This window comes from Mytilus californianus, unplaced genomic scaffold, assembly GCF_021869535.1.
Source record: "Mytilus californianus isolate M0D057914Y unplaced genomic scaffold, xbMytCali1.0.p SCAF_3, whole genome shotgun sequence".
NCBI classification, from domain to species: domain Eukaryota; kingdom Metazoa; phylum Mollusca; class Bivalvia; order Mytilida; family Mytilidae; genus Mytilus; species Mytilus californianus.
The window spans coordinates 62,974,340-62,987,975 of NW_026262679.1; the positions used below are offsets into that span (position 1 = coordinate 62,974,340).

The following is a 13,636-nucleotide window of genomic DNA, read 5'->3' on the forward strand; positions in this document are numbered from 1 at the left end:
AATGTGAAAATGTTTTGTAGTTAGATATATATATATATAAGTAAAAAATCATTGATAATATCAATTTACACATACCGAAAAATTGTGTTAAAGCATGCGGAAGAATATCTCAAAGAACGTTTTGCGACAGGACCGGTAACTCTGTAATTGTTTTTGCGGGAAAATATGAATGCCTACTCGTATCCAATCTTAGAAAAATCGAATTTTTACAGAAAAGTGTCCACCATGCACTTGCACTGCACTATTATTAGAACAGTAGAATAGAATGATATACAAACGGATGCAAATCATATATATATGAAACTGTTATTTTAATATAATATATAACAACAAATCAGTGTATACTGATTTGTATCACTACAATATAATAGTTATTACGGGTTGAATTTCCTGTCATTTATTCATCATACTCGCACGCACTTGTCTAGAAAAAAATATATCTCTGTACATTAACCTCAGTTTCAGGTAAAGAGATATGTTGTTTTTTTTCTGAGACAAGTGCTTTTGACCATCCTCAAGAACTTGTGGTCATCCGATGTTCAGTACTTCAGTACTTTGATTATAATCTGGTGGTGATCGAAAATCTTTGATAGTCTCAGTTAACTTTATATTACTTTATTACCTTTTTAGACAGAGGGCGGTTGAAGGCGTGATATATTGTATAGACACATGTCTATATTTGAAGACTGTATGTTGACCTTAAGATGTCATATGATTTTTTATTTGTCGTTGGGTTACTAAACATTTCACATTCATTCATACTCGAAATACGCATTTCACAATGTCAATTTGTTATTGTTTGAAACTAGTATTTACTCTCAGATTTCTTCTTCATCACATTTTATATAAAAACGCATATACATTTTCCTATAGAGGAGTTTTCCGAAATATAACTGATAGTTGTTTTATACTCCATCTTTCTGCATTGATACCTGGAAAATTTCAGCTATTTCTTGTTTTTTTTTAAATTTTAGGTGCCCCTGACAACAGAGGCACAGAATTCATCATAGCATATATGGACAACTATCTAGAAAACTTCCCACTTGAACTCTTCGTTACGACTTCTCGTACTACAATTGTAGATGTACATGTAACATCACCTGGTTGGACAAATCCCTCGGTGAATGAGCAATTTTCAGTCATAGCTGGATCTGTAAAACAGTTATTTATAGACCTTAAGTTGCGTCTGAATGGATCGGTCAAGGAAAAGAAGGGTATTTTGGTGACAGCGACGGACGAAATTGTTATTTACGGTGTCAACAAACAAGACTATTCCAACGACGCATTTCTGGGCTTACCAACAGATGTTCTTGCTATGGAATATTACACTGTGACATATTATCCTCCATACAGAAGAGCTCAGATTTGTGTAGTTGGAGTAGAAGATTCCACAACTGTCTCCATTAAATTGTCATCTTGTTCTAATTGCGGATCGGTCACCTACAACGGCGCTACTTACAACAAGGGAAATACTCTCACGCTAAGTATGGACAGATATGACGCCATACAATTACAAAGCACTGGCGATCTCACTGGGGCACACATCACAGCCAATAAGAAAATTTCTGTATTCAGCGGAAACAGGAAGACAAAAACTGGTTCCGGCGGAAGCCAAGATCATTTGGTGGAGCATTTAACACCAGTTGACACTTGGGGAAAGAGATTTGCAACAGTTCCTACACCAATGAGAACTGTTGGTGACTACTTCAAAATCATTGCAAGTGAAGATAGCACTAGCGTTACTTATAAATGCAACAAAAATAATGCCATTACAACAGGAAGTGTTTCTCTTAGTAACGCTGGAGATTTCCAGCAGCTACTCATAGGTTCAGGAAAATATTGTTACTTCGTTGCTGACAAATCCATACTCTTGGTACAGACTGTTCTGAGTCAACAGAGCAGCAATGAACCATCAGACCCTGCTATGCTCATCATACCACCAGTCGAGCAGTATGCAGCAGACTATACCTTTACAACACCAAAATATTCAAAAGGTTCCTATGACAACTACTTCATGTTCGTCGTAGATTCTTCACAGAAATCCGGACTGAGGTTAGATGGTTCTGCTTTCCCAAGCAACACAGTTTATCATAATATACCTGATACAAATTTAGTGGGAGCTTACATATCTGTAACAGAAGGATCCCACACCGTTCGTCACACTTCAGTGATTTCTGTATTTGGAGGGTTTCTGTATGGCAGAGCTAATGCAGAAACATACGGTTTTACAACCGGAATGCGCATGGCTGGTATAAACACTGTAAGTGCTTACCAAAATGTATATAAATAGCAAGATATTATTTTGATAATGAAAATATATATAGTTTATAGTGTAATTTATATATGATTAGATATATCTAAAACAGATTGTTTATAGTTATATTGGGCGAAATTTAACAAAAACCTTCCTCTTATTACCCCCATTGCAACAAATATCAAAAGTTCTAAAGGCTACATGGTAGTCCGTCTGTTTTTGCTTCCATACTTCCTATGCACATGAGGGGAATGACACGCTCTTGGGATGTGGTGTATAGGGGTAAAAATAGTCGGGATGTGTGATATAGGGGATAACAAAGTGGGATCTGAAAAAAAAGTATGGAAACAAATTTAAAAGGCGGGAATTGGGAAATGAGTACACCCGTGTCACTCTAATCATATAAAAACAGGCAAAGCAAAAAACGTTTTGACCATCTAATAATAGGTATATTAAAAATGTTTTAATCATTCAAAAACTGGTATAGCAAAAATTGTTTAATCTTCTAAAAAGTGGGTTAGCAAAAATGTTTTAGTAATCTAAAAACTGGTATACTAAAATGGGTATAGCATAAAATGTTTTAATCATCTAAAAACTACTTGTCACCATTAATTTATCTTTGAATAACTATTTATATACTTTTCGTGCTTCTACATAATAGGTTTGCGTACCAAGTACAACTGTTATTGGAGATTGGTATAGCATAAACTGTTTTAAACATCTAAAAAATGCTTTTCATCAGCAATGCATATTTACTTCTCTAGCTTTGAATATATATTTATATACGTTTCTTGCTTCTACATATAATAGGTTTGTGTACCAAGTACAACTGTTGTTGGAGATGGTATTGATAACGACTGCGATGGATTGATTGACGAAGAACTTTGTACTACGGCCAATCAGAACAATGGTCTGTGTTATTAGTTTATTGTTTGGGAGGGTAGACGGTTGATGTTGTACTTTTTATACTCTCACCATTGTTTTTGTAACAGCAAAATGATATAAAAAAGAAGATGTGGTATGATTGCCAATGAGACAACTCTCCACAAGAGACCAAATGACACAGAAATTAACAACTATAGGTCACCGTACGGCCTTTAACAATGAGCAAAGCCCATACCGCACAGTCAGCTATAAAAGGCCCCGAAATGACAATGTAAAACAATTCAAACGAGAAAACTAACGGCCTCATTTATGTACAAAAAATGAACGAAAAACAAATATGTAACACATAAACAAACGACAACCACTGAATTACAGGCTCCTGACTTGGGACAGGCACATACATACAGAATGTGGCGGCGTTAAACATGTAAGCGAGATCCAAACCCTCCCCCTAACCTGGGACAGTGGTGTAACAGTACAACATAAGAGTTTGTTTTGTATCTTTTGTTGATAATGGTATACAGTGGAAAACTCAAAATTGTAATTTTATGAAGCAACGTTCAAATAAAAAAAAACTCTTTTAAATGCCGTGTGCTTAGCGGAGAAGCATATCAGCTAGTTTGAAAAGGCAGGGGGATCGAACCAATGTTGATCATGTTTGTCTTGGTGTTAAAAACTTTATAAGGACTGGCATATATTCCTTGCATCACTCTTTGCGTCTGGAGGATAGTTGTTACCTTGAAATCTTTATTAGGCATATGTTCATTTGTATTGGCTCTCTGCGTCTGGAGGATAGTTGATTACTTATTTGTATTGGGAATCAAAACCGCATCTTACCTCAATATTATGTGATATTTTTCAACAGATGATGACGGCGACGGTGTGTCAGATGAAGATTGTGCAACACCAGCACCTAGTAAGTAATTTTGCTTTTTAACTAATTCGTAAACTTATTGACAACGTGATCGCTAAAAAGACAACTCGAAAAAACAAAAAGGGGAGGTAAGATAAGAGTCGTTATTTGACCCGTGACATTGAAAAAAAGTGAAATACTTCAATCATTGAAAAATTTTACTTTTTTTTAGTGATTAATGAATATGATATATATTCTGATCATTTATGACCGTCAAAACATGGTCGTGTTGACTCAGTTGACCAACAAATCATATAGATTGGTCAATTTGATATGAGAAACAGTCTTAATCAAAGAGATATTTCCCTGACATCGTAAGACTTTTAAATTTGTCGCAAAAACTGCTTCTGGGTTAGGCTGTTGCTCAAATCTTCATATGAATTGAAGATCTAAAAATGAAGGTATTTTGGCAGTTTTTTGCCTTGCAAGAAGCTTGAAGGCCTATGTAAGGCAAACTTCAAATATATTACTAATATTCAACAGACTCATGTCTAACTTTGTGGTATTCAAATTCAAGGGACCAAAAAATTGCCTTATCAGACTTTCTTCTTTACTTGTGGGTTTTCTGAACATTCGGAAAATTAAACATGGTAAGCAAATTTAGGTAAATTAATGAATACATATATGTTTTTCTGTATTTTAAAGTAATGTTCAATATCTGTATTTCCTAATGTTGGCAATCGGGTACGAATGTATTTCATGTTTATTTGAAAAGTGCACAAACCAAAAGATATGAAAAACATGGCTATTTCGTATCGAAGCAAATTCAACAGTTGATGATTTTACATGTGTATTAACTAACTCGAATGATTCAGCGCCCTCTATCAGTCAGTGTCCTCTCAAGGTCGATAGTGAGTCGGAATATTACGACTGGATTAGTCGGGTTATGTATTAACGAAAAGTAAATAGTGCAGTTAACTGTTAGGTTAAGGTAGTAATGCATTTTGAACTTATGCTCTAGTTGACGGAGAGTGGGCAGCATGGAATAGCTTAGGAAGTTGTTCTATTACTTGCAAAGATTATGGAACCAGTCAGACTGGTACCGCGACTAGAACAAGAACATGTACAAATCCAGCACCTCAATATGATGGATTGCAGTGTGTCGGCAGTAGTTCAGAAAGTCAGTCTTGTACACCAACAACCTACTGCCCAAGTAAGCTTAAGCCTAACATTTTAGTTGAATTAATATTTTTGTGACAAGAAATAAGGAATACGTGGTGTTGATATTTATAACAATGGCATGAAGATTGATAGACCTCCTTTGTAAATTGTAGCCAAACAAGTCAAGTATCACTGTTGAACTCCTGATAAATTGGGAAAATAACCACTGTTTTCACAGACATGTTTTACAGTCAAATAAATAAAAAACTGAGTCGCTTACACATTTTCGTAACAGAAATACAATATCAAAAGAATAAACAAACTACTGATAATAAAATCATCATAGATACCAGGATTGAAATTGTGTACGCCAGACGCGTGTTTTGTCTACAAAAGACTAATCAGCGACGCTCTAATAAAAAAATTAAAAAGGCCAAATAATGTATGAAATTGAAGAGAATTTAAGGAGCCAAAATTGCTAAAAGTTTTGCCAAATACAGCTACGGTAATTAATATATCCGTGAGGTAGAAAATCCTTAGTTTTTCGAAAAATTCAAAGTTTTGTAAACAGTTAATTTATAATTATGACCATATCAATGATAATACTTAATTTTATGATAGTAAATGGTGGATTTAGTAGCTGGTCTGCCTGGGGACAGTGCTCAGTGACATGTGCAACTGGAACGCAGACAAGAGACAGAACATGTACCAACCCAGCAGCCCAGTATAACGGTCTGACCTGCAGTGGGTCATATTCCGATTCAAAAACGTGTACACTAAGTCCTTGTCCAAGTGAGTTTTGTTTAGTTACAACTTTACAATATACATGTACTGTATGTTTTTTGCTTAAATAAAATGGACATGTGGATATAATGGGATAACAGTGTTAAAGTATTGTAGTGCTTATTCGAAAAAGAATTGAAGTAGTGCTTAAATACATAGTTCTTCTCCACGAAAGAAGATTTTTTTCAAATGATCTATCAATGAATCTTAATTGATGAATGCATCTTTCAGCTTTTGATACTTATACATGTAACACACTAAAACTTTTTTCTCCAAAAAATGTAAGATTAATGGGTATTGCAAATTTTCCGTGGAGTCGTATGCATCTTTTATATAAAGTAAATGTTTAAATTCTATCCTAATCCATAATGATCTAATAAATTAAAAAAAAAAGGACGGATATCAGCATGACCGGTACTTGCATTTGTCATTCATAACTATTGATCTTTTAGACAAGGCAGGAACATATATATTGACGGGACTTGACACTACCTAATTATAGCCGATTTTATCGTCGGAACGGAACTATACGAAAACGGACATGTGTAAAATACGTACTCGCTATTATCTTAATAATTTCTGATAATATCAATAAAATGTCATTTAAACTAAGTAATGAGTGGTGCCAGTGTATCGAAGTTGTAATCTGTCACTTCAAATTTGTCATAGTCGCATTTATTTCATCACAGAAGGGTACATAATGCAAACGGGGTAATAAAAAAAGGCACATATGGCATTCCCACTAACCGCGAATTTCACAAACCATTTTAAAACACTTCACATCAAATAAATCACAATTATATTGGTCATTTTATATGACAAAATATATCTACTTTACCATAAAACTTATCAATTAATTGTATTTGTTGAACGTGTGGAATTGTGTGGTTAATTTATTGAGCAGTTCCGATAGTTTTCAATCAGACGCTTCCAAAATCCATAAATCTCGCGAAGTCTCGTAAAGTTCGAGATTTTATCAATTTTATCATTTCCAGTTAGATATACTGTTCCCAGGACAAGGATACACAAAAAAGTATAAAACATATAAGGATAACTTTTTATATAACTGCTAAATTCTATACTTTTTCAAAACGTATAATAAATGCTTTAAAGCAGGTATTTTGAATAAACAATTAGCCTTTTTTCAACGCGGTCAACTGAATTTTAACAAGAGAAAATTTTGTATCTTATTATCTTAGTCGATGGTGATTGGACAAATTGGTTGTCGTGGGCAACATGTACAGTTACATGTGGCGGGGGGTCAAAGCGAAGGTCAAGGACATGCGCAGCTCCAGCTCCAGCACATGGCGGAAGCGATTGTTCCGGTGATGGTTCAGAAACTCAAGCATGCAATACACAGGATTGCGTTAGTGAGTATTGATTTCTATTTTTTCCAGTATAAATATATCAAATATATAAATTTGAAATAAAGTAAACAGGATTTATATCCTCTCACACCACTGTATGTAACAAAATAAAGTTAGTACCGAAGCACTACTACTGGACGAGTACTTCCATTCGGGACTTGCAACCTACCATGCAGTCGCGATATCGGTCCAGTAGCGACGAATCAAAATTAAACACATCGAAGTGCTAGTGTTCGAATCACCTGTTCTCACCACTTTTGATTTTTAGCTATCCTGGCCTTATGGGTGACTTAAAGCAAAAGCATTTATGAATACTGACTTACTGCCTTAAATTGACATTGTTGTTTTCTTGTCCAAGCTACCAATTTGCAGACGCTATACTACAAGCAAAACACAACATGATGCGTTTTCTATAATACGGCTCCTAACTATAAAACTTTATTTAAATAGTTGACGGAGGATGGGGATCTTGGTCAGCATATGGTTCCTGTTCTGTGACTTGTGGAGGAGGAAAATACTCCCGTTCGAAAGTGTGTAATAATCCAACACCTCAAAATGGCGGACTGGACTGTTCCGGTTCATCGAGTGAATATGGCGATTGTAACACACACGCATGCCCTACGGCAGGAGTTGGACAATATGTTCAGGTATTTTGTACTTCTTTCTTTTCGGAAAAATTCAAATGAACTGAACTCTAATTATTTTGGGTCCGCAATGCTCTTCAAATTCGTACTTTATTTGGCCTTTTTTAACTTTTTATTCGAGCGTCACTGATGAGTCTTTTGTAGACGAAACCGCGTCTGGCGTACACAATTTCAATCCTGGTATCTATGATGAGTTATTTAAGCAACACCTGCATATACTTAATGCGACATTCTTTCTCCAAATAACAAGTTTTCTTTATCTGAACTAACTCTACTAGGTCTCAAGTTAAATCTTAAATGTGATCATTGTGCTTTTTATACCATGACATTATAATTTCGTACGGTAATCTTCCTACCAAATTTTATGAAAAAAATGCTTTACATCAGAAAGGAAGACAAAGTCAAATGTGAACACTTTAAATCCCTATCATAAAGTTTGCCGTATATGCAAAACAATTAGTATTACTGAAAATAATTGTTTATGTTTCATAAAATTCATTAACATTTTGCGGCCACAATTGGGTTCTTAATCACTCTCAAGTTAAACTAATTTAATATGTTGAAGGCCGAAATGTGACCGATTGTTGCTTACATGCCGTCATTTTGTTGCTGGTGGATAGTAATCTTACAAGCAATCATACCACATCTCCTTTCTAAATACATGGCGGAATCATGTGAATGTAAGAAAACTTGGTATAACTGAGGGACGTAGAATATCCAAAATAACCCTTTAGATGAACATTCTCTCAGTTAAATAAAATTGAATTCGAGGTTTTTTAATTTTGTACCACTAAAAAAATATGGTAAAACTTGCAAAAGAACTGCAGGAAAAAAACACGATATGCATGTAGCATATTTTGAAATTTTGCATGATTATTGTATAATCAAAATAGTGAATACTCGTTCATGCATTTGTTCATAATTTTATATTTTAGTGTTGCTGTACCGTTATATTTGAGGGTCATTTTAGATTTTAGATTTGAAATTTTAAATATGATATTTAAAAATGTATATCACGTTTCCACTTCTTTTATTACAGATGTGCCCTTCTGGATATTTCACTTGTGAGTCAGGAAGTACAAAATGCATTGATGGTTCAAAGGCATGTGACTGTGACGAGAGTCCTGCCACTGGTAATTGTGACGACGGGTCCGACGAAACAACCAGTTATGCTGGATGCAGTCCACAAGTACTATTAGCATGCCCAAGCGGTTCCGAACGTATGTGATTTCTTATTCGATCAAAAATATTTGTTTATTTCTAGAATACCCCCCCCCCCCCAAAAAAAAAAAAATAATTTCAGCATCAATACATCAATACATAAGCAATTGCTAATATCTTAAATCCGCATGATTATATAGGTTTTTAGAACTAAACATTACAAAACCTTTTTTTTTAATTGAAATGTCGTACGCTCCTTGGGTAAAGTTTAGATTTAATGTCGCATATTTCAAATTCTTACAAAAAACTCTTACCAAATTAATTGTTTTATATAAAAATCGATCAGGATATTTTTAGTGAGAAAACACTAATTAAGTGGGAACATTCTGGAGCTCAAAGGGGAACAATTAAAAAGTAAATATTGAACTTTGAAATGCAGGAAGTCTTTGTAGCAATACATTTTCTTAGTATCTACAGATGGCTTTTTCAATACTGATAAGTTTTGGTCAGATCATATATTCTGCAGAAGACTGCTGTAATTCTATGAATTACAATAAACGAAAAATTTTCAAGTTAAGTCTTTTATTGGATTTATTTGCATTAAAAAAAGGTTTACTTGAAATTCATGGATTTTTTTTTTTATTTTCAGGTTCAGCAGCAGCAGCAGCATCAGTTATCTTGTTACTATTTTTAGTGGGATATTTAAGAGTTTTTACGTAATGCGAGAAATAAAGATTACATCACTGCAACAAGTGTGTTACGATATTTCTCCACTCGAGACAGTTGAATTTTGATAATAAAGCGCGAGGCTTGCCGAGCTTTTTAAATAATTAAAATTTAACTGTTGAGAGTGGAGAAATATCGTACTAATACACGAGTTATAGTGGTGGAATCTGATTCTCTAATGATTTTTATCCTTCCTTTTCAAAGAATTTTAGAAAAATGTGTTCTTTATATGTGACGTACGTCATCAGGCATGGTCGCCTTTTTTCATAACGTCACAATAGGAAATTTAGAAGAAATCAAGAAAATTTAACGTCATAATTAAATTTCGACCAATCATTTGCCGAGAACATATATTTCACTAGTGATGAGAAATATTTTTCTTACACCGCTCAAGAAACGTGAAAATAGCACAAAAATTAGAAAATTAAGTACAAACAGCAACTTTTGAATTCTTATAAATTACTTAATATATGTACACTTTATTTTTAGTTTAAGTATACATTTACAAACTGTTATTTCTCCAAATGATTTGTACCACGGATGATACTTAAATATCATATTAGTAACTCAAATTTTGGGATATTTGAGAATGCGTCTTTTGTATTTGGGATGAATTCGCCGATTTCCAAATTAATTCTGAATTCCACAGGATTCGACTAGAAGATTACCAAATTGATTGAGAATTACAAAAATTAACATCCCGAAAGAAAATGAAAACTAGCACAAAGTTGATAACAAAGACGTGCAGTGGATGTGAAATCAATTGATTAAATAATCCGAACTCCAATATCAGGTGTGGATGTGCCTTTAAAACAGAGTTTCATGATTTATATACGACATCTGTCATATTTACCGTCCAGAAGTAAGAGGCAGTTATTTGAAATATCTAGTAATGAGTATGTGAAGGGGACACTTTAAAGGAATATTTTTTCAGTCATCATGAGAAAAAAGTATCATCCAAGCCAAAAGAAATTCACACTGTAGTATCAAGACATTTTACCATGTCACACAATCATAGATAATATAATGTGGTTTTGGATAGCTTCTATGTATGTTTTTGATATCTGTTTTTTTTCATTGTCTTGTTATGTTATTATCATTGTTAACCCTACGTTTACTATTATTCAAATATATGCTTTGGTACCTTTTTTTAGATGTATGTATTCTCACTTTCATCTTATAATATATCTTAAAATGATTCGTTTCGTCACATTTATTTCGACAAATGTGATTAGTGACCGAGTTAAACGTAAGAGATTTCTGTACAATGTGTACTTGTCCTTGATATATATTTAATTGATTGGTTCGGTGTGTGATTCTTGGATGACATAAGTAAATTAACGAGTAAAGGAAAGTTACGAGTAGACTTGAACGTAAGGAGATCACTAAACGTAAAAGTCACTGTATCAAGTGACCTAATTGATAATTTTGACAATCCTTAGTCTAAAAGTTTTACAATTAAAATGCTTGTATGTATGTATTTTACGTTTTCGCACACCGTTGTTTACTTTTTAGTATAGCACAATTGAAATACGTATCGTTTTGGTAATGTAATTTACCCAAAGGAGGAACTTTCATTAAATAAATCAAATATGAACAACTGTCATTTCCTAGATTTATACAATACAGTTTTACCATGGAAGCTATACACAAAATTGTACGACAAAAGGGGCGGTATGCGTTAGGGTAGATTTTACATCCCAATTCTAACCATACGTTGCTGCGTATTTATATATGCACCCAAAATGCAAAGAATTATGGTAAATTGTAAAAGAGCTTTATCGAGAAGAGAATGAACAAATATAAATCTTATCAATTGACTTTTTAAATAAAATGAAGATAACATGTGCCATTGTCCATTTATAAATGCATATGAGGCCCTTTATACACGTCCTGTGTACGTTAATTATTGTTCTTTATGTCACATTCCAAAAAACCTCTTTTAGAATTTATGAACTTAAAATTCTTTTCCTTTCGATAATAAATCTCTGAACTTATCAGGACAATACCAATGTTTTTACTCAGTTAAACCGTGTGAAGCAATTGAAACAATATTCAAATGTATCATAAATAGATATAAGAAGATGTGGTATGAGTGCCAATGAGACAACTCTCCATCCAAGTCACAATTTGTAAAAGTAAACCATTATAGGTCAAAGTACGGCCTTCAACACGGAGCCTTGGCTCACACCGAACAGCAAGCTATAAAGGGCCCCAAAAATGACAAGTGTAAAACCATTCAAACAGGAAAACCAACGGTCTAATCTATATAAAAAACGAGAAACGAGAAACACTTATGAACCACATCAACAAATGACAACCACTGAACATCAGGTTCCTGACTTAGGACAGGTGCAAACAAATGCAGCGGGTTTAAACGTTTTAGTAGGCATACAAAATTAATAAAACAAGGGAGTTAGATGTTTAACAATATCAGAAAGACAACCATAACCTTGGACAAAATGCTGCCAAATAAAATAACGTACACAGGTAGATAAAAATAACTTTGTTGTAAGGTATACATGGAGTACGGAAATAATTTTTACAAAATAGATAATTTTGTTGTTCCTAGTGCGAGAACAAAAGTGAAAATTTATCGTCATACTAAACACTTATCAAAGGTGGTATATATTAAAAATAGTGAGACTAGATATAACACTGAATAAGTAAACATTAAATAACAAAAATACATTACAAATTGTATCAAAAGGTCAAATTAACACGAAAGTACGATTTGAGAGTACTCGCAGTTACTGAAAGCTAGTTAAAAGCCCCAAAACAATTCATAATAAAAAATCATGCTTCAGAGACTAAAATCAACTAAAACACATCCCAGGGATTTAGTGTTTTAACGTCATGGACAGTTAAAGAAGACATGACTTGTGCAATGCCAAAATAAAACTATCGACAGGCAGTAGGATAGTTAGGAGTTAACCTGTTAATAAATATGTATATTGTAATATATAGATAGAGTAATCTCTATATAGAAAATGAACGTGGATGTGTATTTATACATCCCAAAAAAAAACGTTTGAAAAGAATACAAATTTAGTTATGTTTTAATCTGCTGATGACAAAATCTATAATTGTGCCAATGTAAACTATATTCAAAGATCTAATTACAACATTGGTAAGATAACCTTTACTAATAAGTTCGTTTAATGGTTCGATGAGTTAACACGGATCACATAGTAATTTCCGCGATTTTAGTACAATATTACCGTAAAATTTAGGATGTGAAATACCGTTTTTAATAAATTTTCTACAGGTACAGCCAAATTTACTAATCAAATCTTTGTATCTATGAAAGAAATTAGTAAAAGTTTTAAGCAATTTATGATAACGAAATCCCTGACTTAATAATTTACCAGTGATGCATTGATTACGTTCGTTAAAATCTATGACATCACTACACACACCAGCATAACGTACGAGTTGGGATATATATACACCGTATGATGGAGCTTAAGAAACATCGCCGTCTGAAAATGGAAAATTAACAATAGGGAATGAAAAGTCGTCTCTTTTGTCGTAAATTTTAGTATGGAGTTTCCCTTTAAAATTGAAATGTCTTAATCTAGAAAAGGACAACTACTGTTGTTTATGTTAGATTTATTAAAGTAAGTTCCTTTGGGTAAATTTCGGTAATATATTTAGAGAACTCTAGATTATTTAACGAAAAAATATCATCAAGATAACGGTAGGTAAATGTCAATTACGAGAAGTATGCAAAAAAGAAGCGAAAGATACCAAAGGGACATTCAAAACTCGTAAGTCGAAGAAAAGCTGACAACGCCATGGA

At 33.5% G+C, this 13,636-nt stretch overlaps 1 protein-coding gene across 1 annotated transcript; it reads left to right on the forward strand.

Moving 5' to 3' along the window:
• Positions 1–1,000: 1,000 nt before the first annotated feature.
• Positions 1,001–9,828, forward strand: LOC127733555 (uncharacterized). The gene is made up of 9 exons (XM_052242900.1): positions 1,001–2,260; positions 3,065–3,164; positions 4,005–4,055; positions 5,014–5,205; positions 5,775–5,945; positions 7,136–7,306; positions 7,754–7,950; positions 8,987–9,167; positions 9,758–9,828. The coding sequence occupies exons 1-9, from the start codon at positions 1,016–1,018 to the stop codon at positions 9,826–9,828; spliced, it is 2,379 nt and encodes a 792-aa protein (XP_052098860.1). The 5' UTR covers positions 1,001–1,015.
• Positions 9,829–13,636: the final 3,808 nt, after the last annotated feature.

Excerpts from the sequence above, each read along its gene's own strand:
- LOC127733555 (XM_052242900.1), top strand. The coding sequence starts at position 1,016 with ATGGACAACTATCTAGAAAACTTCCCACTTGAACTCTTCGTTACGACT. Across the intron at positions 5,206-5,774 it reads ACCAACAACCTACTGCCCAA|TAAATGGTGGATTTAGTAGC; the intron begins GTAAGCTTAAGC and ends ATTTTATGATAG. Across the intron at positions 5,946-7,135 it reads TACACTAAGTCCTTGTCCAA|TCGATGGTGATTGGACAAAT; the intron begins GTGAGTTTTGTT and ends TTATTATCTTAG.